Here is a 23,959-nt window from a genome sequence, read left to right on the forward strand (position 1 = left end):
ATTTTCAAACATCATCAAATCTCAACCAATTTTAACAAAATAAAAGTCTAAACTGATCAGCAAAAGACCACAAATTCAAACATGTAACTTTCAAACATTAATTCAAATCACAGCTTATGAATTTCTAGAATTTAACTATGAACCCTAAAATTCATATTTTAAATTAAACTCTGGACACACATAATTGAGCCCTAAAACCTTAGGGCTTTCATTCCATACATAATTCTAAGTAGAATGGTCACAAGAACTGATTAAAATGATGTCAAAACGTGTAAGCTCAAATTTTAGTTAGATACCTCTGAAAATGGATGTCCAATTCATGCCTGGAGGTGTTTCAGAAGGGTTCTCTTGATTTGAATAGCTCCAATGATCCCTAAGGATGCTTTCTGGGCCGCTAAATTAAACTGAACACTCCTCCTTCTTCAAACACGAATTCACCTACAACAAGAAAATGTTATGGCTAGAACACATAGTTTTAGGTGTTACAGATCAAGATTAAGCATTTGGATAGCTTCTATATGCAATATAGAAGGTATCTGAAGCAAGAGGCCTCAAAATGCACGAGTAAAATTCAAAATCCAAACTTTGGTTCAAAGTGACATTTTTGTGAAATTTCGAATGGTGATTTTCTGTTTTATGAGTTTGGTCAGTGTTTGGATGTTATGGATAGTTTCCAAATGATAAATAGGAGCTATTTGAAAGGCTAATTTGGTTTGGAAGTGTTTGGTTTGGATTTTGGCTAGTGATGAGCTTAAATGAAGCTTTAATGGAGTGAAAATGGTGAATTTTGGTTAAGGGACATTTGAGAGGTTAAGGAAGGTATAGACACCTTCTAAATGATGTTTAGAAGTTGTCTAAATCTTTGGTTGACACCCAGAACTTGTGGAACTCAAAATCACTATGAAAATGCAAAGATTGAGAAAATGATAATTTCAAGTGAGGTAGTGACTTGGAGAATTCTGGTGTCATTGATCAAGGGAGTTATTCCCTCTATTTATAGGCAAGATTTAGGGTTTTTGGAGGAAAAAATTCAGAAGTTTGAAGCTCACATGTGACCCTTGTACCACCTTGCTTATTTGTGAAGTTATGTGAAAATTGGAGTTCCAATGGCAAGGTACAAGTTCAAGCATGCTTCTATGACTTTATTCTGAGTTTGGAGAGGTTGCTTGAGATGTTTAATTTACTTTTGGTGTAGAAGAGACATGGTAGAGGCTCAAGGAGAGAGGACTTTGTGCATAAAGCCTCTTTATCAAAATGGAAGTGTGATCTCTATATCATTAATGGAATGATCACTTGGATAATATCTTATACACTTGGATTATAGCTCAAAAGCAAGTGTAATATTCTTATTATGGTGCTTTGAACAATTTATATGAGCTGCAAGAAAGGAATCTTTGCATTTGAAATGGTTTTGGTTCATAACTTCTTCATCTTCATTCTTGAATTCAAGTGTTCATGGTGCCTTCTTCACAAAATCATATCTCATTGATCAAGCCATGGATTTTCATGCTACTTATCTCTTTGGAAAACCCTTGCTACATACTTAAATTCACTTGTTGAAAATTTCCTCAAACTCTTTTTGGATCATGGAGAAAAAAGGCCATAAAGTTAAGAAGAAACTAGGTGAAAACACTTAGAATTTTTCTAAGTTTTTTGAACATAAACCTTCTTAATCCAAAATCTCTCAAAATAATCACTTTTAGCCAAAAGTTGTATTGTGATAAGTTGTTTGTTTTTTCAAGATCTACAACTTTCATGTTTGGAGATTTGTGAGTTTGTAGGCAAAATTTGAAGTTCCAAAATTAGGTTAAAAATCACTTAAAACCCTAATTTTGACTTTTGTTGACTTTTTGATTCTTGATTAATTCTTCGAATTTTCTTTGATAAAATGTCTTCAATATCCATATGATGATTATTTGGATCCTTAAAAGTCCATAGTTGACCATTTTTCTCAAAAGTCAAGGGTTGACTTGCATAGTTGACTTTTCCAGATGAACTGCAATTTTGTGTTTTTCAAATGAATCAAGCTCTCCTCTTCAAATAGATGATATGAATGGACTATAATGTTGATTTGGATTCCCTTGAATCATATTTTGAGTCTTGGAACCATGTCCTGATTAAAAGTCAACCCTCCAATGGAATTAGGTCAAAAACCCTAATTGGAGCCTCTGGTGAATTTGAAGGTGATTGATCTTGCATTGAACCATCTTTGGACTTTGATATTGATTAGAGAATACTTTGAATCATAGAAGAATGTTGAATTTATTTGTGGGTCTCAAAACTCTAATTTGCTCAGCTTCCTCTTGATCAGTCTCCTGTCTTGGGACATAAGCAACAAACAGCAATTTTTTTGTATTTTGGGTTAACAAATGATAAATGCATGATGATTATGATGACTATGATGATCCTAATGTTTAAGCTATGGTAGGATCTCAGTGGTCAAAAATTAGGGTACAACAAGTCTCTAGTTGGAAGCCTCTCAATAAAACACCTCCAACCAAAAGCCTTTATGTTTTGAGGAACGAGCATCTTCCAAACGTCAACTAAAGCCTTGTCATGAATATTAATAAGACCAAAAGGAATATAAATTAAGAAAAGCATAACAACCTTTTACCGTATAAACATGCTCCGCTCCATCCTTCCAAATCACCTTATCCTTCGAATCCACACAATGAGAGATTGATTAAAGAAGAATCTGTAAAGAGTGCACTTCTTCGAAAACAAAACTAGTATTCAAATTAGAAATTCCGAAATCACCCCACTCCCAAAAACTCATATGCCAACCTCCCATACTTCCCACCGAAGCTTCCTTCTAAAGACAAAGAGAATAACGATGGAAATAAATCCCGCAAACGACCACAAGGCAACCAAGAAGAGAGCCAAAAAGAAGTGGTATACTCATTTCCAAGGATAAAAGAGGCCTTCTTGACAAATATGTCTTTAGAATCCTATTTTATTAAAGAAATGATATCCTTCCACCAAACCGATTTAGAGTAACTATTCTTGCCACCTTTCCCCCCTTTCATGACTATTAAATTAATATCGCCATAACGGGCCTTCAAAACATTATACCACAAAGCGTTTTCTTCCGCTAAAATTCTCCACTGTCACTTGTTAAGAAGAGCAATGTTAAACTCTCCCATCCTCCTTAGACCAAGACCCCCTTTCTCTATCGGAAGGCATAAATCCTTCCAACTCACCCAATGAACCTTACTATTCTCCTCCAAACCACCCCAAAGAAAATTAATTTGTATCCTAGTAATTTCCTTAATAATTTTAACAGGTGCTTTATAAAAAGATAAAGTGAAAATGGTAAGGCTAGTTAAAACCGATTTGAGAAGAGTAATCCTACCTCCAAAGCTTAGCCACCTCTCTTTCCACGAAGATAACCTTTTTTTAATTTAGACACAAGGCTACTCCACGAAGCAATCCTCCTAGGATTAGATCCTATAGGAATCTCGAGAAAAAGGAAGTCTATGTCCCCCCCCTACAAGAAAGAAAAGAAGAAGCAACTTCCAAAAAGTAAGAGTTTATGTTAATTCCAATGATCTTGCTTTTGTAGTAATTAATTCCAAGCCCCGAAACAAGTTCAAACCCCCTCAACACCGCTTTAATAGCGCAAATATGATTCCAACTACCATCTCCCACCAACAAAGTGTCGTCCACAAATTGAAGAATATCAATATTACACTTCCCATTGATATTAAACCCCATAAAATCCCCATTAACCACCGCTATGTTTACTAACCCCTTAAGACCTTCCGCTACTATTACAAAAAGAAAAGGAGAAAGAGGATCTCCTTGTCTTAAACCCCTCTCTACCACAAACTTCTTCGTGGGACTACCGTTGACCAACACCGACATATCGCTTGAAAACACTAAAACCTCCATTCAACACATCCAAAGAGAACCAAAATCCATCCTTCTAAACATGTATCTAAGGAAGTTCCAATTAACTTTATCATAAGCCTTTTCAAAATCAACTTTGAAAAGAAGACACTTTTTACCTTCTTTTTTAGCAAAATCCACCAGTTCATTAGCCACCAAAACTCCATCAAGTAATTGTCTTCCCGGGACGAAAGCACTTTGACAATTAGAGATAATGGAGTTTAATACTTTCTTCAATCTACAAGCCAAGAGTTTAGAGATAACTTTGTAAATGCAACCAAATAAACAAATTGGTCTATAATCCTCCAATCCTAAAGGATTAGAGGATTTAGGAACCAAAGTCAAGAAAGAGAAAATGATAGCTTTAGAAAGATAAGCCCCGGTATAAAAATCCTCAAAGCACTTAACAAAGTCATCTTTAATAAAAAATCAACACTTCTTAATAAAGTGAAAAGAATAACCATCCGGGTCCGGACTCTTCGAACCATCACAACTCCACATTGCTTCCTTAATCTCCTCCTCCGAGAAAGAAACCTCAAGAAAATCTCTCTCAATAGAATCTAACCCCTTGGAAAAAATCCCATCCAATACCGGCCTCGATACTTCCAGCTCGGAAAACATCAATTTGAAATGATTCCGGACTTCTTCCCTCACCTCATTAACCGATTCCAACAAACCACTATTAGAATTGATAGGACTGATATGATTCCTCCTCCTCCTTTCTTTCATAACCAGATGAAAGTACCTACTATTAGTATCTCCTTCATTGAGCCATTTTATCCTTGATTTTTGAATCAACATATTCTCCTTAATCTTGAGATTCAACCAAAATTTACTACTAGCTTTCTTGAGTTTTTCCACATCAACTATCCCACCATCATCTTCATCCACCCCCTCATTCATATCCCTAACTTCCTCTTCTATTTCCAAGTCAATATTTCCAAAAACATTTGTATTCCACCACCTAAGTCTTCCTTTAAGAATCTGAAGTTTCTCCTTAAGAATAAAATCACCACGTCCCGCCACTTTTATAGCTTTCCACTCCTTTTCCACAAAAGGAAGAAACTCCTTATTGCAACAAAAAGGTTTCAGACCCCAATTAGCACGATCGACCACCAACCAAATAGGACAATGATCCGAGATGTCTCTCGAACCGATGAATTGCCCCACGAGACCCCAATCTCTAATAATATTGTCCGCCACCAAAAATATATCAATCCTACTTTTAGACTTCTCATCTCCGCTAAACCAAGAGAACTTCTTACCTTTAGAAGGCACATCCACGAGACAACTATCATCAATAAAATTTGAGAACTCCTAATAACGCGAAAATGTATCACATATTTGGCTTGATTTACATAGATTATGTCTTCATTTTATTTTAATTAAGAAACTCTTTACTTGTATTATGCCGGTATTTTCAATGTTTTCAGGTTTTTACTATTTACAAGGCATGTATGAAGAAATTCGCAAAAATGGAGAAGAATCGAGTTCAAAACCACGAAAGAAATGAAGAAAATGATATATATATATATATATATATATATATATATATATATATATATATATATATATTTTAGTTTTATATATATATATATATAAAACTATATAATATATATATATATATATATATATATATATATATATATATATATATATAAACAAATTGTTAAATAAAAGTAAAAGTGACTACCGTCACTTTATATACATATATAATGAAATGAAAAGTGACGAGGGGCACACCACCCCTTTTGACGACCGTCACACACCCCTCATTGCCGAACGGCAATTCGCCTGGTTTGACGAACGACAAGCCAAATTTGCCCTGTAACACATATTGTTCTCCTATTTTCCTGGCGGCAACGCAGCTCAACGCTTTGAACGAAACACACTCAAATCCACGCTCCAACTGAGTCAAACAAGGAATGCCACTTCTTCCTATATTTTCTCAACCTAGAAGTTATGCGCAGCAGTATAAATACTGGGCATTCCATCAGTAGCAGGGGGGACTCTTCGACGACTCCTCTTCTCTTTTCGGCAGAGCTTTTTCTTGTTAGTTCTTAGGCAGTTTTTCTACCATGTAAAAATGGTAGTTTCTCACATCGAGGAACTACCACACCATTAGATTTAGGTTCTGTTTTCTTGCATTACGCGAAGATTATTTCAGAAGTTAATTCCAGTACCCTTTTATTTCATCATTTACAGATTTTATTTTATGCTTTCTTATTTATTCTTATTTATCGTCTCTAATTTAAGTGGCATGTCCTTCTTAATTTCAATCCACACGTTTAATTTGTTTACGCTTAATTTTATGTCCGACTATATTGTTCTGAGTCCGGTATGTGAGGACCGTCGCCTCCGACGGGACTCGGTAATTATTTTGTTGGCTTAAATTATTATTATTAAATTCTGTTTTGGCTTTAGTTTTTATTCTTAATTTAGGTAACCTTGTCACGAGAGTGAGAGGTTACTTACCACGATTTCGTCACAAGAGTGAGAAATCTATTAAGGTTCGAACCGACACTGCGAGAGCGTGGGGGTCGAACCAGATAGTAAAAACTAGGCATTAATCTTAAACACAGCGAGAGCGCTTTAGGATTAATTAGGACTTGTTTAGTTTTCAAAACGCATTCTTTGATTTATGTGGGCGAGCGAGAGCAGAATCCTACGGTTAAGGAGCGTGACTTTATTCAAAACCACGAGAGTGTGAGGTTTAGTCTTTAAGCTAATATTTTCTACTAAATATGTTTTTAACATTCTTAATAAGCCAATGAATTACAGAGTTCCTGAAATACGCGGAATCACATTCCGGTCTCTCTTCTCCTATATTTATCTTAATCTTAGTTTTATTTCAGTTTTAGTTCTTAGGTTCCCCTTAATCATACATCCATTAGCTTAGCTTTACAAAGCAACAATAGATTACAGTAGGTTGACATTGGTCTCTGTGGTTCGACAATCTTTTATATTACTTCGATATATCCGTGCACTTGCGGACGCATCAAGTTTTTGGCGCCGTTGCCGGGGACCAATTTAGTCAATTTCGTAACTCCGTTGTTACACCGTTTAGACTAAGGCATTCAAATAAAATTAAAAAAATATATTTATCTTATAATCCTAAGTAGATGTATCAACCAAATTTTTTCTATAACTCCTATTCCCAATATCTCGAGGAACCGCACCAAAATTTCCCACATGATTACCATTCCCAGTATCTCGAGGAATCACAAGAACCCCATAAATTCGACCTCGAAATATTATTGGAGAATTTCAATGCGTCACTACGTGATTCTCACCCAAGCTACCTCCTCAACCACCAATCCCAACATTTCGAGGAGTCTGAAGAATCCCACAATTCCAATTTCGAAACATTCATTGAGGATTTCAATTCAATACTAACTTATCCTCAACCGAATTTCCTCTACGATCACCACAACCAATATTTTAAGGAGTCACCTGAATCCCATAAATCCGACCTTGAAATATTAATGGAGAATTTTATTGAAACGCAAACTCTTTCTAGGCTAGAATCTACAATGACGGAGTGCTTTGTGGAAACATAAAATGCGATGCTAACCCACTTTATAGAACCACAAGAATCCCATAATTTCAACTTCGAAGCATCAATGGAGGATTCCGATGAGGCGCTAACTCACTCTAGGTTAGAATCGATGTTGGAGTACTTTGTAGAGACACAAACTGTCCAAAACTAAGAGTTTATCAAACAAAGTCTTCAAAACAACGAAACCCTTAGGCAACTGACCACTATGGTTGAGTCCCTCGCGACTCACAACATGGCATTAGAGACTCAAATCTCCCAACTTGAACAAAACCCTCTAGGACCCTTCCCTGATGAGCATGTGGATGTTGAAACAACCATTAGTGAAAAACAAATTGAAATTCCTGAGGAGAGTGATTATGAGGAAAGTAATTACGAGATTGAGGAGAGTGATAGTGTGGTTAAGGAGAGTTCTAGTGAGAAAAGAGTGGAGATTGAGAAAAATCCACCAACACCAACTGAAAGGGAGGTTGTAGAAGAAGTAGACAAGGAAGCACCTATCGTTGTTCCTCCTCTCTATACCTCACCGATTCCTTTTCTGCAAAGTTTTATGGAAGCTACGATAAACTCTCAATCCAAAACGTATGTGGAGGTATTGGAAAATATCCACACTAATGCACCCTTGTCTGAAGTCTTGCATAAAAAGAGAAAGTTCGAGGACCATGAAACCGGGGATGTCATTACTGTTAAAAGGGGAAGGTTAGCATTTGAGGTGATGGCTGAAATCGCTATGCTCAAACTTGAAAAGCTGATACTTAGGATTGATCCAGAACCACCACCACAAGTTCAAAAGAATGAACCACCCCACAGAAGAAAGAAACGAAAAGGTGAGGGATATGTGAGATGGCTAGATAAGTGGCCATGGAAACCAACGATTACTAAAAGTTCAACCGAGGAGTTATTCTCGAGAGAACCACCATGAGTGCTTGCACTCTTAAGCTGTCGAGCTATCGACGTTAAACAAAGCGCTGCGTGGGAGGCAACCCACGAGCTTTCAATTTAATGTTTTCCTTTTATTGTTTGAACTTGCAGAAAACAAAAGTATGGATCGCTTGTCACGTCTCAACCATATCTAGGCGAAAAATCTATTGATGATCATCTCAAAATCGAGCAGCTCTCCACGCACATTCCTACAAATGTTGCTACTGGTGGTGACACTGTTGATGAGCATGATAGGATAAGGTATTTCCTCCGGACGCGGAGCATATTTAGTCGTGATAGCCCACTAGTAGCATCCATTCAGGTTCTGTCTTTCCTTTTCCATATTTTATCAAAACATTGAGGACAATGTTTGGTTTAAGTGTGGGGGAGGAATTTACCGCTTTCATTTATTGCTTTATTTATTGTCTTCTAGTTGTGTTGTCGAGTATTTCTACGTGATTTTTAGTTGCTACTGAATTTCCCCAAAATTTTAAAATTTTAACCACCAACAAATATTTTCCTTTTTGACGCATGGCATACACACTCTGAAAGTATAGAGGTTATCACACTTTAGGCTTTGTTAGAAAGACTTGGGAATGTTTCAACAACATCGATACCGTCCTGACACCCTAAACCCCCTAATTATGTGATATCAATTTGAGTACCCATTATGTCGAGACCTTAGGCTCAAGTTTTCAAAGTAGCTCTTAAGTAGTTTATATTAGCAGTCGGCACCATCTTAAGCACAAACTACGTAGCGAGTCGATGAATATAAGTGAATGATCCTGTTTTTAATAAATAAATGATTTAATTGAAAAATAACCTTCTAAGTTAGGTGACCCTCACCCGGTCATTTAGCCCAACGGTTGTTAAGCCTATAAGGATTTAATAATAAGCACCAACTGTTGGTTGGCCCATAGGTCACTGGTACTAGACTTGGTAGGGCGGGTTACGGTCCGATCCTCCGTAACCGCAGTTGGGAAAAATGGGGCTGCACCACTTAAAAACCAGAACCCATTGCTAAAGAAAACAAAAAGGATCATAGTCACTAACCGATTTCCCTACTATGTGCGTGTACGGATAACGGGCTTAATGTGATTGCGCTTGAATGAAAAGAGTGAAAGAAAAACGAGAGATATAGGTTGAGTTATAATGGTATGATTCGAATTGGTTTGTATAAGGAGAGAGTTTTTAAACATTGTGTCGTTACAGTATCCTTGGTGTTGATATCTAGTACCTATCGATTTAACATTTGCCTAGCACCGGGTATAACTAGGAGTTGTGTCATGCCCTTGTTTCAAATCGCACTTAATTATTTTCTTTTACCATGTTGGTTGATTGCTTGAGGACAAGCAATGATTTATGTGTGGGGGTATTTGATAACGCGAAAATGTATCAGATATTTGGCATGATTTACACAGATTATGTCTTCATTTTATTTTAATTAAGATACTCTTTACTTGTATTATGCCGGTATTTTCTATGTTTTCAGGTTTTTACTATTTACAAGGCATGTATGAAGAAAGTCGCAAAAATGAAGAAGAATCGAGTTCAAAACCACGGAAGAAATGAAGAAAATGATATATATATATATATATATATATATATATATATATATATATATATATATATATATATATATATATATATAAACAAATTGTTAAATAAAAGTAAAAGTGACTACCGTCACCTTATATACATATATAATGAAATGAAAAGTGACGAGGGGCACACCACCCCTTTTGACGACCGTCACACACCCCTCCTTGCCGAACGGCAATTCGCCTGGCTTGACGAATGACAAGTCAGATTTGCCCTGTAACACATTGTTCTCCTATTTTCCTGGCGGCAACACAGCTCAATGCTTTGAACGAAACATACTCAAATCCACGCTCCAACTGAGTCAAACAAGGAATGCCACTTCTTCGTATATTTTCTCAACCTAGAAGTTATGCGCAGCAGTATAAATACTGGGCATTCCATCAGTAGCAGGGGGAACTCTTCGACGACTCCTCTTCTCTTTTCGGCAGAGCTTTTTCTTGTTAGTTCTTAGGCAGTTTTTCTACCATGTAAAAATGGTAGTTTCTCACATCGAGGAACTACCACACCATTAGATTTAGGTTCTGTTTTCTTTCATTACGCGAAGATTATTTCAGAAGTAAATTCCAGTACCCTTTTATTTCATCATTTACAGATTTTATTTTATGCTTTCTTATTTATTCTTATTTATCGTCTCTAATTTAATTGTCATGTCCTTCTTAATTTCAATCCACACGTTTAATTTGTTTACGCTTAATTTTATGTCCGACTAAATTGTTCTGAGTCCGGTATGCGAGGACCGTCGTCTCCGACGGGACTCGGTAATTATTTTGTTGGCTTAAATTATTATTATTAAATTCTGTTTTGGCTTTAGTTTTTATTCTTTATTTAGGTAACCTTGTCACGAGAGTGAGAGGTTACTTACCACAATTTCTTCACGAGAGTGAGAAATCTATTAAGGTTCGAACCGGCAGTGCGAGAGCGTGGGGGTCGAACCAGATAGTAAAAACTAGGCATTAATCTTAAACACAGCGAGAGCGCTTTAGGATTAATTAGGACTTGTTTAGTTTTCAAAGCGCGTTCTTTGATTTAAGGGGGCGAGCGAGAGCAGAATCCTACGGTTAAGGAGCGTGACTTTATTCAAAACCACGAGAGTGTGAGGTTTAGTCTTTAAGCTAATATTTTCTACTAAATATGTTTTTAACATTCTTAATAAGCCAATGAATTACAGAGTTCCTGAAGTACGCGGAATCACATTCCGGTCTCTCTTCTCCTATATTTATCTTAATCTTAGTTTTATTTCAGTTTTAGTTCTTAGGTTCCCCTTAATCAAACATCCATTAGCCTTAGCTTTACAAAGCAACAATAGATTACAGTAGGTTGACATTGGTCTCTGTGGTTCGACAATATTTTATATTACTTCGATATATCCGTGCACTTGCGGACGCATCAACTCCCTCCATTCGGAATTGCTTCCCACCAAAGATCTCCCTACTCTTTCCTCCTGATTCTTAACGGCGTTAAAGTCCCCTCCTATCAACCAATCACCATCGAAGAACTTAGATTTTAACCGCATGAGCTTTCTCCAAATATATCTCTTAGGTCCTAAAGAACACGGAGAATATACGTTGATAACGTAATAAACCGAGTGATGCCATTTCAATTTTATTCCCAAGTAACCTTCTCCTTGAAAATTGCATATAACCTCCACACTGTTTTCCTTCCAAAGAATTAATAAACCTCCCGACATACCAATAGAACGTGAGATAGAAAATCCTATATCTTCAGACCTCCAAAAACTCCTAGCCAAAAAATCGGGAACCAAATTCAATTTTGTCTCTTGAATATGTAAAATATCCGTCATCCCCTTTTTTATAATGTGACTTATCCTTCTTCTCTTTATCCTACTACCTCCCCCTCTAATATTCAAAGATCCTACTATCATTGGAACAATTTAGTAGGCACCTTCCCTCCTTCCTTTCTTATTCTATCCTTCAACTCCATATCCATAATCTTCTTTTTGTAATCCTTTTTAGAGTCCTCCACAACTACACCAAGATTAGAAATAGCTTTCCATAATTTATCCCCAATATTTGAATCCAAATTACCTCTTATCCGGAAATTACATCTCATAATATTAGAGTCGTCAGATTGACTATCATAGCAATAACTCCCTGCCACATCTCCTCCCTGTATAGAATTGGAAAAACTAGTTGAAGTATTATGGAAGACCTTCAGTTGTCTCTCCTCTGGACCATTGACCATCGCTGGTAAAGAACAAAAAGAAAGTTTTTCTTTTTGAGTTTAGCTTTCTTTGAATTAACGGTCCCTACCAAGTCAGCAAACTTTTTGAATTTTATTATTTTATTCCTCTTTCTTCTTTTCACATATTGCACAGAGAAATTGCTATTATTAATGTCACAAGTACATGTTATCCTAGTCTCCATAAAACTAGTAAAAGAAGATATGTAATCCTCATTCCTTTCCCCACTACTAGAAGGACACGTCACTATCTTGCTTCTAACTATGGCTTTATCAAAAGTACCTTCACACTTCTCGATAGACTCAATCTGATTATCCATAGTTTTGCTTATATATGTTGGATAAAGAGAGTAAACTTTATCACCATCCTCTGCCAGTTCTTCAGCTTAAGAACATCGAGTTTCTCCACCAAGTCTTCGTCTCCTGCACTGTTTTCTTCTTCTATCCAGCGTTCGTCCACGCTTGAAGAAATGGCCGAAATATTATCTTGCTTCAATTTACTTACTTCTCCTCTAAACATGCCCTGTGAATCTTCCTTCAAGTACAGAGAAAAAATGGTACCATCAATGTCAACCTCCATCTGTTCCTGAAGCCGGAAAGATAGCGGAACTCTCACCATGATCCTCACCACATCCATCCTATTCTCTGCTGAAACATCAAAACAAATATAAGAACCAAATGTGTTTCCTAATAGCTCAAAGAACTCAAAGCACATAGCTTGACAAGGAATGCCAAGAATACGAATCCACAAGCCCTTTCCCTATCAACATCGGACTCCTTCCATGGTCTAATGGTCGAGAACCATTGTTTCCACCAACAGGACCCTCCATTTATCAAATCTTCAATCTCTCCTTCCTCCACTTCTTCTAACAGACATAAGTTTGTACCTAAAGGAGACACCTTATGTTGAAAATATCCTTCCATTTCAAAGTTTGATTGAATATTATAGGTAGAGCCAAAGTGATGAACTTCACCAATGTATGCCTTCTTTAATCTGAGAGACAACTCCTCTTTTGTCACAAACTCCTCTATTGTTTAATGTTATATGTTATTGTGATTGAGTGGGACTAGTATTGTTTTTGTGTTGTTGAGAATGTTATATAATGTTGTTGTAGTTGTTTCATTCTTATTGTGTTATTGTATTGAGATTATTAGCGTGTTGTTCACAATGTTGTTGATGTATTGGTGTATTATGGTATATATTTTTTTCATATTATTGAAAAGTGATTCGGTAAGTTATTATTTTGAAAATGTTGTTGTTGTTTTGTTGTATTGTTGTATTACAAAATAATCTTACAAGATTTTGATATCAATTTTAAAATATATTATGGACCGTATTTGGATAAAATTTGATAGATTAGGTCTGGTGTATGTGAAAGAAGTTCTTGAATTTCTTGAATACGTGGAGCAAAATCTTCTTGACAATAATAGAATATTTTATTGTCCTTATGTTATATGTGGGAATGTTAAAAAAAAATCAAATAAAAAATATTTCATCACCTATGTTGTGATGGAATTTGTCAAAATTATACAATATGGATGTGACATGGTAAAGTAGATAAAAATAAACTACGACATCACAAAGACATGAAGTTGTTGTAGATATGGATGATCAACTAGAAGATATTATTTATGATATTGGAGAATCTTATTTTAAGAAGGCCCAAATTTATGATACTTTATATTGTGACATTGATGTGTCGTTAAATAAGGGGTACACTAGTTATACACGATTGTCTGCGGTGTTAAAATTGTTTAATTTGAAGGCAAAAAATGGGTGGACGGATAAAAGTTTCACAAAATTGCTTGAGTTGTTGAAACAAATGCTACTGATAGATAACAATTTTTCGGACCATAGTTATGAGGCCAAGGATATAATGGCATCTCAAGTAAAATAAGTGTTTTATGTCACTGGTCCTTTTGGCAAAAGATGATCAATTGTTCTCCAAGGAAAACACATTCCTCATAATGTAGAAAATCATGATTTAAATTTTGATAGTCCTGAGATTCATTCGTACGCAACACATGTGCCTACTTCATATGAAGACGTTGATATAGATTTTGTGCACGTTATTCGTTATGATTATGAAGAAGGCATATGGGAAAATTAACAACTAAATAATTTTTATTGTTTATTCATGATTTATTGTATGTTATAATTTCTAAGTGTTGTATACTAACCAGTATTATAATTTGAAATTATAGGTGTTTAGAGACAAAACACTAAAAGACTTCGAGTCATATTGTGGATCTTGATTCCTTCAGAATAATTAATGTAGTGCATAATGCTTTTGTATGTTCATTGGTTTTTTATTTGATGTAATGATGTGTAAAATGGACATCATTTTGGTGTTATTTTGGTTTTGATGTATATAAGGTCAATCTTTTTGTAGGGCATATATATCACGTCAATGAGAAAGGTATGATCATTCACAGTTATCAAACAGTCTTCACATACCCGACAGGTATCGACATTGTTATCCATAGTTGTGGTTACTATCATTAGGGAAGGTAGTGCAATTGCTTCCAAATCAAGTCTCTCTAAACACTTAGTTGAGATAAAGGAATGTGATGCTTCACAATCAAAGAGATCAAAAGGTGGTTGATCAAGTATGTAACATGTATCGACTAACAGATATTTGTTTCCCTTGACTTTTCTTTCATTCAACGTGTAGAATTGGCTTGCTCTACTGGGTCCTCCCACTGGCATCTTTTGGTTTCTCTGCTTAGAAAAATCCTTTACCATATGGTCATGCTCCTGGAAATTAAAACATCTCGCTAGTCCAGTCTTGCACTCTCTAAAAAGAGGACTCTTGCAAGTGTTGCATTGGGGTGGTTTGTTAGGTCTAACACCTTAAACGTGCTTTCCTTTTTCCTGAGTTGTTGGAACTTTAACTCTTTTTAAGCCCAAAAACTATTTCGAAAAATACTTTTCCAAAAATAATGCCTTGAAATGGTCCCAATCTTTTCGGGTATCCCGGGTTATCTTGTAAGTTGGGGCACTAACCTATCATTTGACTACTGGTCCCTTCAACATGTGGGTGGAAAAAGTCACATTCTCCTCACTCCACAAAGTAACCTGAAATATACGTTCCATTCCTTTGATCCAATCTTATGCCAAAAAGGGATTAAAACTTCCTAAAAATTCTGGCGAATTCATCCTGTAAAAGTCCTTAAAATTCTGCTTCCCTACCCTTTGTTGTGGAGGCTTAGGGAGTTCTTATCTGTTAGGCTACCGAAAAGAAGATGCATCTTGTTGGTATAAGTAGTATCAATCAATCCTTATAAGCCTTCCTTCAACCATGAATGCCTTGAAATGGGTCTTTTTAGCATGTTTTGTCCTCACTCACATAGCTCTGATACCATTTGTAACGCCCCAGACTGTATTCAGGATTACCGATGTCACAAACCAACACAGGTCTTTTCAGCATGTTTTGTCCTCACTCACACACATTCCATAAAACTTCCCAAAAGGTCACCCATCCAAATACTACTCCAAGTCAAGCACGCTTAAGTATGGAGTTCTTATCTGTTAGGCTACCGAAAAGAAGATGCATCTTGTTTGTATAGGTAGTACCAATCAATCCTTATAAGTCTTCCTTCAACCATGCAGTCTCATACATGCACAACCTCAAGATCCCTCTCATTTCGATTTGAATTCGGTTTTTGCCTAGAAGTTGTCAAGAGCGTCTCATTGTTATGCCTCGTGCACCGGAAACCACTCCCTTCCCTCGTTGGCCTCGGGTGTTACAAATGGTGCCTTGAAAACAGAGGGATCATTGTTCTTCGAGGGAGAATCTTCGAGGATAAGGTCGTTTTCTTTCTTATCTTTCACTTTCTTGGTGCTTCGCGCCCTGAGATCTTCTTTTTGGGGCTGGGGATTGATCAAATCGAGGACATTCATGATAACAGGAGAGTGAGAACTCTGCAAGAAGTGAACCGATGGTCCAAAATGACAGTCCATGATCCGAAGATCAATAGTTTAAACCACCAAGTTGAAAACACCGTGTCGACGGGGGAAATAGTGCGCCACAACATGGCCGAAGCCCGAAAAGAACCCTAAATCTCAAACACTAACAGAGCGTAAATTCAATTTTAAATTTATTTAGATTTACTTAAATTTTAGTACAAAGGAAATATGTCTTATTGTATGATGTTCTTCAATTTGAGGAACTTTACCTTTTTTCTTTTAACTGCTTTTAAAATATTTTGTAAGTTTTCATAAGTTTATTCCATATTCATAAAAAATAAGAATCTAAAAATAATTTAAGAACAATTTCAAATTAAAAGTTGTTTTGAGCAGTTTCTTATAAAAATCTATTTTCTGTTACTAATTAATTTTATTAAAAAAAAGTGAGTTTTGTTTCGATAAACAAACCCAAAATAATTTCTATATTTTTTTTTAATTTCTAAAAAATAATCTCTAAATTATTGAACATCAAAATCACATTTTATATAATTCATATCAAATATGCTCTTAATTATGTTTCACTAATATATATTCTTACTCCAAAATGATAAGACTTACAATTTTAGTTTATTTTTATGAAACATATTCAATGATAAGGATGTATGTAAAACTTGAGGTTAAAGAATGACTACTTTTTATTGAAGCAATAACAAAAGACAAGCATGTGTAGCCATATGGTAATTGATGGAATGAAAAAGTTTTGGGAACAAAAGGGTAATGAAAGAAACATGAGCATTTGATCATCCTAAAGCTGATCTTGTCATCTCATATGCCAAGAAGCATGCTGCATTTGCAGGAATACTTCTGCCCATTGCAGGACCAAAACCCTTATACAGCCCTTTGAATCCCTCTGAGGATTTAATCTTTCTGAAAGCATCCAATGAACCAGAGAATTTTGGGTTCTTATGATCATCTACTTGAAGCACACTTTTAATAACATCGGTCGGGTAAACAAGGAACCAGAAGGAACCACCTGCCAAACCTCCCGCAACAATCAGCGAGCCTCTGCTTAGACCAGAGGTATCGGTGCCTCCTGCAATCCGTTGCTTTATTGCTTCGTATACGCCAAACATTATCGCGTTTCCAGGTATCTCGCGTCCCATTGTTGGAATCAAGCCTTTGAAAAGACCTCTCACGCCCCCCTCTGACCGAAGAACTTGCCTGGCCACATCCATTGGTCCGCCATATTTAACGGCCACAGCTGCTCCTCCTGTTCCAGCTAGTGCACTTTGTGCCTGCAACCTGATGATATTCATAAAGATCCATCTCGTGAAGAACTATTTTCTGAATCGTGAATCGAATCTTGTTATGAATTGTAAAATACAATTACTAATAAAATGATTGAGAATAACAGACCTACCTGCATTTGATTAATTCAGTTGGGCAAGCAAGAAAGGAAACGGCAAAGCCAGCTCCAGCTCCACAAACAAACTGCTGACTTACTGTGAGGGGGGCACCTGGATTTGACCTCAATAATGATTCCATCTGCCCCCTTACTGTAAACAAGACAGCATTGAAGGCTGCTACCGTAGCGAGTGGGGCGCCCATTCCTTTGAATAAACCACCTGCACCTTCGGCTGCTATTGTCTGCCTGACGGCATCAAATGCACCGGCATACTTGGGAAGCTGACCAGGGAGTGGTGTAGGCTGGCTTTGGAGTTTGACCTTGATGGTGTCAAAGGGATGTCCGCATACTAGTTGTGCAGCCCCTCCAACAGTACCGGCTGCAAGATCCTTAGCCACGTCTCCCATCTACAAAGTAGAATTTCCAAAGAGGAAAACAAAGAATTAGGATAATGAAACATGAATGTATTAAACTAAAAGCAGTGTTGTCGATAGTGGATGAAGGAATATGGCGGAAGGCCAAAAATCAGGAATATAAACACGCCATTGCGGCCTATGGTGCCACCCTGACAGTAGTGGTTGTCAGATGTCATGCCATTCAGTCAAGATGGCGCCATAGGCCGCAATGATAATGACATGCTAGCACGAAAAGCAAACATCGCATGATCAAATACTGAAATCATTAATAACTCAGTGGGGTACACACTCTTCAGTTTTTTCGTAGCATAGCTTAATAAGTTTTAATGGCAGACCTAAGTTTTTTGCTTTATTGCATAATCAATGTTGTTGTCTAAAACACTTTCAAGAGGGTTTAATTATAACACCACAATATGAATCATGCAGACAGGTCAACTATACAGTTGATGAATAATTACAGAAAAACAAGCGAAAGCGATCAAATCAAAGTTCCATTTACCGAAAGAGGACTTAAAAAAGGATAACATTCACAGTGTATAGATATACAAGGAACATCATAAGCCAGAAAGACTATTGAATCCTTGATATACCCTCTACATATATTCCACTTAATCCTTCACTCTATGTACAGATATACACAAATATCATGTCAGAAAAGATTCAGCAACAAAAAGAATTTGAAAGTCTGTTAAAGTAACGTCTGTATCAGATTTTATCAGGTGAAAGAAGATAATACACAAATTTCCACTCTCTTTTGGCTTTTAGATTACAAAAACAGTGACAGATTGCTTTACGAAGCAGAATATCTTATTTTAGGCACAATCAAAATCACTACCTCTATAATGGTAAATAATAATAATAATAATTGAAGTTTAGCTCTATACAGTCTCAACTACAGTCACATTACAACAGCGGAATGGTTTTTAATTGCGGTTGCAGACATTGTGATGGCGGTCATTGTGGTTTCTGTCGTGCTCATTGCGCTTGTTGCAACGTGAATACTAATTGAGAGGAGTGTGAAATACACAGTTGAGATAGTTTCAAAAGTAAGATTTTTCATTAGATCTCAAGAACATTGGAATTTCGAGTTATGAAATCTAAATTTTTGGTGAAAGATTTATAAGAACACAGCCGTAATCGTCTGGCGCAATTCCTACGGCTGCACATGTGATTTTATATCACACTGCAATCGCAAAAACAATAGTGCGGCCTGCATTGCAGATGCAGACCGCAATTAGAACATAACATGGACAAATACACAAACACAGCAAAGGCAACCTGTAATAAACCACAAAAACAGACACCAAACGCAACATTGACTTCGAGTAGACACTGATAAAAAAATTTACGAAAAGTGAAAGTGATTGAATGTGACTACATATGTAGGTGTAGTGTCAATCCACCAAACGCAACCGTGAATGATTCTTAAAACACTAATTTTCAATCAAACCGTAGAATCCAAAAGACTACACATTAGTAAATTCAAAGAATTAACAGTTACAAAACTTAAAAGCAATTGTGCATAAAAACTTCAACGTAAAACCACAAACTTACGGAGCTTTAGCAGAGTCCAAAATTGAAGTTGAAGAAAAAGCTAAATCTCAACAACTTCCACCGTTAAAAGAACCTGAGAGGAAACAAAAACGTTATCATTAACCAATGTAGAATGTTTAACGAAACAAGAGTGATGTATTTTTTTCTGGTATAGATGCGTTATAGTGACGTGGTAGAATGTAAAGACACTGAAAAAAAATTGTAACATAAAGCGTAATTGAATATGAGAGAACCACAATTCAGTTGAGAAGAGGACAAAGAAGAAATGCGGTTGGAAAAGAGAAGATTAGGAATCAGAGGCAGCAAAGGTCACTCACGTTATTCAACAAGAATCGACCAGTGAGTAGTGACTGTTGTTTTGTTGGGTGATTCCTTAATGTAACAAAAAATGCTTGAAAATTACTATCGTCCAATGTATAAATAATTATGGACAATCCAACCATTGAGACTAGGTTCATAGTTTTTACTTTTTTGCAAAATTTATAAATATAATAAATTATTTGCTTGACCATGCCACATATGATAATAAAAAACTGTATAAATAAAATACTTTTGTAATTTACCCTAATTAAATTTAGTATAGTCATAATTATTGTAGGTGAAAAGATGAATATATTAATTTTTTTAATAAAGTCAATTTATTAAATTAAAAAAAATTAAAAAATAGGGGATCTAAAATCAAACTCATCAAAAATTATAGTTTGATTTGTTTCATCTATCTCACTAAACATTGTAATCAAAAAAAAATTATATTGTCTAATCTAGATTAGCATATGCATTTCTTTTTCGGGGAAAACTTCTCTATCTATCACAAAAAGTTTGATAGTATACCTCTAACCAATCACATGATAATATCTAATTTAACATATTTAATTATTTATTAAATAATACAATTGTTTGTTGTTTTCAAAACATTTTAAAATGAGGTAACCTTACCCAACTTTTTGAGTTGGATAGATAAGAATTCACCTTCTCTCTTTAAAACGGTAAGATATTTTGAATTTAAAAAGCGTGTAATGTGTAAAGTATTATTCAATTTAATTAAAAGATGTCAATATATAATATTCGTATTAGAAAATATGCGAATGGTGAGCATTGAGTTAGTTTTAGGTCAAAGATTTTACTACATTAAATAATTTATTTCGTAACAAAAAAATTTCTCGGTTAACAACACAAACAAAGTAAAATCTATTTTATAAAGTGTCTTTATTTTAATTAAAAATTATATCACATATTCTCTTGGTTGTCTTAAAAATCGAGGGAAATAATCTCACAGGAACAAGTTTTTATTCTCAACTCCAGTAATTTTGTGTTTTATTTATAATTAAAATGACACATTTCTTTTGTTATTTTAAAATTAAAAGTAACCTTTTCCCTCAGTTACTTGGTAAAATCAAGGGGGAAAATTATCTCGATTTTATATATAAAGCACAATGTTCCTTCACTCTTACCCTAAACCTAACTTATCTTTCGACCTCCAAGCTTTATTTTCCATTTACGAACTTATTAGTTAGCGCTCATATTGGCTGCAATAAAGAAAATACTGAAGATAGGGGATAGTTTAAGGTAAGAAAGGTACTTGTTAGAAGTAGAATCCAACGAGGAAAGTGAAGATCAAGTGAGAAGATGGAAGCTTTCTTGAAAGAATAACAATCTATCTAGGAAATAATCTTGAAGAAAAATAAGTATATATGCTTACAAGTATAAACTTATTCTCACAGGCAACGAAAAGTTCTCTCAAAACTCTAAAACCCTCATATATAGGCGAAAACAATCAACAGACTAGACCAGTTAGAATGGGAAATTGCAAGATTGACGGCTGGATTTCTCCTAGGGAACACAAACAAACTCAAGTGAACTTAAGTATACCAGGAGGAAGCGTCATACGGTAAGCTGATCACCTCAGGCCACACATAGAGGAAAATCGGTGAAACGTTTCAAATGATGCAAAAATATTTAATGCGCTTGTCTCTTACAAATATTGTAAGCAACCCCAAGTGTTTCCACTTCTCCCCAAGATTAGACACCGTTCTTAGTTTATCTCGTGATAAATATTGTCTATCTTGTGATAAATATTGTCTAGTTTCTAACGGTCTTAGTCTCACTCTTAAAAGATCCGGGTAACTAAAGTTATAGGAAAAGGACTAACAGGGTATACTAACCGCGAGTTGTAGAAATTAATCGATGTATGGTAACAACAGTACTTAAAAATCTATTATCACGACTAATCATCTTATATCATTGGTTCAACATCTAATTTCTCCAAATTAAGTATACTTATGTACAATTTCAACACTAAACTCACATCATGTACACAATTACTACTTTCCACAACGTTATTCATATAAACCTCGCAAGAATATACTATATTCACAACATCATTCTAACGTATAAATATCATGAGACATTAACATAACCACGATCTCGTCTAAACATTTAAAGCTCATGAATTCACTACCCTAAGAAAGGTTTATGTTTTAGCTTTTCAACGAACTGGTCGCAACGGACTTATGAAACTCAAGTTATGCTTGAAACAAGATGACCAATACTCTCTTGTGTTTTCTACGATTTATTTGACTTATTTTGACTTATTTCTACTTATTGTGAATTATTCGACTTATTTTGACTTATTTCGACTAATTCTTTAATGTAATAGTTCCAGTATTCGATTTACACATATAAACGACATATTTCACATTAAGGAACATCGATCTAACATATATCACATCAAATATTTGTGTTTTCTTCATCAACTCATCATATAGCATATGAACATCAACAATCAATTTTTAGGGCATAGATTCACACGAAATTCACATCAACAATAATAAAATCAGCATCAACAACACTAAATAGAATTCATACTTAATATAATCATGAAAATTTTGCACAAAGCTCTCAAAATTCAATCAACAACATCGTAAAAGAGAAAAGGGGTTAAGGAATCCCCGTTATTCCTTAAGCTTAACACCCATCAGGAAATAATCTCCCCCTTACCTTATTAAGTCAAAACCTTGAGCTTTTTGGTGAAGTTCCTAATCCTTGAAAATTTCTCTCCTAGGGTTGCCTTAACTCTTCTCCTTGTTTTTTCTCTACTGACACGTTCTAAATTTCCCTCACCCTTTTTATAAAATTAGGTTTTTCCTTTTGTTTAATTATTCTCACTAATTTCCCTTATCCTAATAATTTCTAATAAATTTTTCAAGGTGTTACAACTCTCCCTCCACTTATAGAATTGTCGTCATCAAAACTTTCCGCGAAATAAACACTCCTACACAAGACTCCTCTATTTGACTTGCCAACTCTCGAGTAACGCTACCGCTGAGCTACCTTGAAGTTCCCGTCTTCGACTCATGACAAAATAACGACGTGGTTACAGAATCGTTGGTTGTAGAAACAGTAGAGCAAGTAGAGGTCTAAGAGGATAAAGTACCGATAGTGTTTACACACATGTTACATACAAGGGTAAAATTATTATTAATACCTAAGACCAGATGAACCGACCCGGCTCTTTACCAACGGTGTAACACCCTAAACTCCAATATATAATTTTATACAAATGCATGCGAAAAATATAAAGATAAAACAAAACATGGTGTCTCACATATCTCTCAACATTCAATCTTTAATTAGCGTCTAAACAACATAACATCATTATTCAAGTAAGCAAATTAGAAACGAAACATTGTATTCCCAACCAGTATTACACTATCAGAGGAACAATAGGAATACTAAATAGCCGAAAACAATGCGGGGGACATAAAATGGTAAATAAAGTGACGAAGATGCCAACTACGCCATCCTTCACTATGCATAATAACTACTCTTCAGTCTCAACATGAGTATTTGCAAAATATGCATATAGAACAACATAGAAACAAGAAGAAAGGGGTGAGAATCCATTCCATAAATCAAACGGTGCTAAAATAGTAAAGATAATATAATCATCATATACAATCAAATCACAATCATATGACCACACATGCTTGTGTTTTGTTATTGGTTCAATAAAAAGTAGTCATTCTCAATCCTGAAGCTATAAATACATCTTTATATTGAATTTGTTTCATAAAAAGAAACTACAAATATAAGTGTTGTCATTTAGAGTATATATCATATTAAAGACATGAATTTTTTTCTCTCTCCTCTATCATTTATTTTAATAATTAAGGAAAGAGAAAAAAAAGATTGACACATAATCTCAACCATTTATTTTAAAATTTAATGGTTCAGATTCATTCTCATATATATATATATATATATATATATATATATATATATATATATATATATATATATATATATATATATATATATATATATATATATATATATATATATATATATATATATAACACTAGAGGTTAGAGAATGACTACTTTTTATTTCATAAACTAGTAAGATACCCGTGCTTCCGCACGGATAAATTTATTTGATACTGTATAAAATTTAATTAGATACGTATAAATTTTAAATGAATATTTTAATTATAAATAAAAAATAATCAT

The 23,959-nt window shown here is 35.1% G+C and overlaps 2 protein-coding genes across 3 annotated transcripts; both read right to left on the bottom strand.

Moving 5' to 3' along the window:
- Positions 1 to 4,317: 4,317 nt before the first annotated feature.
- On the bottom strand, positions 4,318 to 11,768 carry LOC131619076 (uncharacterized). The gene is made up of 3 exons (XM_058890217.1): positions 11,657 to 11,768; positions 11,325 to 11,509; positions 4,318 to 5,205 (listed from the first exon to the last, which is right to left on the bottom strand). Exons 1-3 carry the CDS (start codon positions 11,766 to 11,768, stop codon positions 4,318 to 4,320), a joined length of 1,185 nt encoding a protein of 394 aa, XP_058746200.1.
- Positions 11,769 to 16,753: 4,985 nt separating this feature from the next.
- On the bottom strand, positions 16,754 to 19,814 carry LOC131620582 (mitochondrial carnitine/acylcarnitine carrier-like protein). 2 transcript variants are annotated; one of them, XM_058891708.1, is made up of 4 exons: positions 19,769 to 19,814; positions 19,452 to 19,524; positions 17,497 to 17,888; positions 16,754 to 17,378 (listed from the first exon to the last, which is right to left on the bottom strand). In XM_058891708.1, exons 3-4 carry the CDS (start codon positions 17,886 to 17,888, stop codon positions 16,877 to 16,879), a joined length of 894 nt encoding a protein of 297 aa, XP_058747691.1. In that variant the 5' UTR covers positions 19,452 to 19,524; positions 19,769 to 19,814; the 3' UTR covers positions 16,754 to 16,876. The 2 variants fall into 2 exon arrangements, with proteins under 2 accessions (XP_058747691.1, XP_058747690.1); XM_058891707.1 differs by lacking the exon at positions 19,769 to 19,814 and having other exon boundaries at positions 19,452 to 19,650.
- Between the last annotated feature and the right edge of the window lie 4,145 nt (positions 19,815 to 23,959).

The sequence above is a fragment of the Vicia villosa genome, linkage group LG7 (genome assembly GCF_029867415.1).
Source record: "Vicia villosa cultivar HV-30 ecotype Madison, WI linkage group LG7, Vvil1.0, whole genome shotgun sequence".
NCBI classification, from domain to species: Eukaryota; Viridiplantae; Streptophyta; class Magnoliopsida; order Fabales; family Fabaceae; genus Vicia; species Vicia villosa.

Coding starts and splice junctions, on each gene's coding strand:
- LOC131620582 (XM_058891708.1), bottom strand. CDS start 17,888: ATGGGAGACGTGGCTAAGGATCTTGCAGCCGGTACTGTTGGAGGGGCT. Junction 17,379..17,496: donor ACTGAATTAATCAAATGCAG/GTAGGTCTGTTA, acceptor GAATATCATCAG/GTTGCAGGCACAAAGTGCAC.
- LOC131619076 (XM_058890217.1), bottom strand. CDS start 11,768: ATGACGGATATTTTACATATTCAAGAGACAAAATTGAATTTGGTTCCC. Junction 11,510..11,656: donor TTCTATCTCACGTTCTATTG/GTATGTCGGGAG, acceptor CGTGTTCTTTAG/GACCTAAGAGATATATTTGG. Junction 5,206..11,324: donor AAGTGCACGGATATATCGAA/GTAATATAAAAT, acceptor TCGCGTTATTAG/GAGTTCTCAAATTTTATTGA.